Source organism: Pteropus vampyrus, unplaced genomic scaffold, assembly GCF_000151845.1.
Source record: "Pteropus vampyrus isolate Shadow unplaced genomic scaffold, Pvam_2.0 Scaffold154, whole genome shotgun sequence".
In the NCBI taxonomy this organism is placed as follows: Eukaryota; Metazoa; Chordata; class Mammalia; order Chiroptera; family Pteropodidae; genus Pteropus; species Pteropus vampyrus.
The window spans coordinates 353,990-356,132 of record NW_011888935.1 but is presented as its reverse complement, the minus strand read 5'-3'; the positions used below and the strand labels follow the sequence as shown (position 1 = coordinate 356,132).

Here is a 2,143-nt window from a genome sequence, read left to right as displayed (position 1 = left end):
ACTGCTTCAGTCAGCAGATGAAGAAGCCATTATTGAATTGTTGGATGAAAACCTTAAATCAGCAAAGTGAATGCGGATTTATTATTTATTATTACATAAATGAAACGGACCTGCGTCAAGAAGCAAACTGAGGCGTGGGAATCTTTGTGAATGTTCATAAAGTATAGCTAAAAACACGTACTTACTAATGTATTTTTAAATAAATCTAATCACATTTCTTGACCGAAGAGTTTATTCTAGGTTTCCTGTAAACTGCAGTCCAACTCTTCAAGTAGAGAACAAGCATGAATCGTTGAAAAGAGAAAGTTTTGAGAATTATGTGATGTAGAACAGGTTGCTAGTTCTATTTATATGCCTTTTAAAAAACCATCTATAAATTAAACATTTTTCATCTATTACCTCAGGACATTATAACATGGTAAAATTTAGTGAGATTTATAAACTTTGTAAATCCCTATTTAAAAACAAAGTATTGTTTGATCATGTTCTCCCCACGTCTGCGTGGGTTTTCTCTGGGGACTCCAGTTTCCTCCCATGTCCCAAAGATGTACATATGAGGTGAATTGGTTTGTCTAAATTGTTCCAGTCTGGGTGAGTGTGGGTGGCCTTGTCGTGGAAGTGTGTCCAGGGTGGGTGCCCGCCTTGCTCCCTGAGCTGCCAGGATGGGCTCTGGCTGCACTTGACCCTGACTTGGACTAAGCAGGGTGAAAATAATGATCTCTCTTGTTTTTATTCATCTTTTTTAAATGCGTGTACTGTTCATATTTATTTCAATATTTAACATTAGAAGTGTTTTGAGTATTTAGCTGTTTAGTGATGTTTTTGTGACCAGAAATCTGCTCTAGAGACTTAAGTCTTATTTACATCAATTAACCTTCGGTAAAATTGGTTTTCTTATATGTCATTTCACTTAAAGTTGCAGTTTTCAAGGACCTATCAATGATGTTAAGTGAGGACTTAACTATATATGCTGTTTTTTCCTATATATATGTGTATATATATACCTATGATAAAGTTTAATTTATGAATTAAACACAGTAAGACATTAAAAACTAATAATAAAATAGGAAAATCATAAGAATATACTGTAATAAAAGTTATATAAAATGGTCTCTCGAAATACAGTGCTGTACTCACCCTTCTTGGGAAGATGTGAGATGATACAGTTGGCTACGTGATGAGATGAAGTGAGTTGAATAACGTAGGCATCGTGGCGTAGTGTTGGGCTACAATAAGGGTGACTTGAACTCAAGCACTGAGATGCCTTGACAGCTGATCTGATAACCTGGACATCTACCGAGTGACTAATGGTGGGGGAGCATATACAGCATGGAGATGCTAGACAAAGGGATGCTTCATGTCCTGGCAGGACTGAGTGGGATGGCTCAAGATTTCATTACGTTACTCAGAACAGTGCACAATTTAAAACTTATTAATTGTTTATTTCTGGAATTTTCCGTGTACTGTTATTTTCAGACCACTGTTGACCGCGGGTAAGTGAAACCGTAGAAAGTGAAACCACAGATAAAAGTACAATAGTTAGGGTCCACGGCCATGCTACCCTGAACAAGCTCAATTCTGTCTGATCTCGGAAGCTAAGCAGGGTCGGGCTTGGTTAGTACTTGGATGGGAGACCACCTAGGAAGACAAGGTGCTGTAGGCATAAAAAACAAAAAAATAAGGGATTGTAAGCTGACAAGGTCTTTGCAATCTGTGAGGTCAACCAAGGGTTGCCTTGCCAAAAATAATAAAAATAAAAAAGTACAATAGTAATTGTTCTCAGGAAGTTTCTGGGTGAAAAAGAGGGGTTCTTACTTTAGACATTCCTCAGAGAGGAACTATATGCCAGAAAAGACTAGTTAATGCAGATTACACAAGTGCATGAATGCCAGGAGCAGGGATCACTGGGGTCATCTCAGAAGTTGCCTAGCACTGTGAGGAACCGAATGTTAATTCAATGCAAAGTATTTCCCCACAGATTGCATACTAATTATTAGGGGAAACGTGCCATTACAATGGAGAGATTTGAGTTACCATACTTAGCATCAGTAATAGAGCTTCCTGACATGATACAGTATGAATTTCCTATTATCTATAGAGTAGTCTGGCCAAATGTTTTAATACAATTTAATCTTTATAGACT

General features: G+C 37.4%; 1 protein-coding gene and 1 pseudogene across 4 annotated transcripts in view; both read left to right on the top strand.

Annotated features, from left to right (window-relative positions):
* MTRF1 (mitochondrial translation release factor 1) overlaps positions 1-469 on the top strand; it is a 32,219-nt gene extending 31,750 nt beyond the window's left edge. For 3 of the 4 annotated variants that reach the window (XM_011369739.2, XM_023536360.1, XM_011369738.2), the window contains exon 11: positions 334-469. Coding sequence is in view for 1 of the 4 variants with exons in the window: in XM_011369740.2 (XP_011368042.1) it covers positions 1-70 (70 nt within the window). In the remaining 3 variants the exon portion in view is untranslated. The other variant, XM_011369740.2, reaches the window with a different exon arrangement.
* Positions 470-1,544: 1,075 nt separating this feature from the next.
* On the top strand, positions 1,545-1,663 carry LOC111745422 (annotated as a pseudogene).
* The last annotated feature ends 480 nt before the right edge of the window (positions 1,664-2,143 follow it).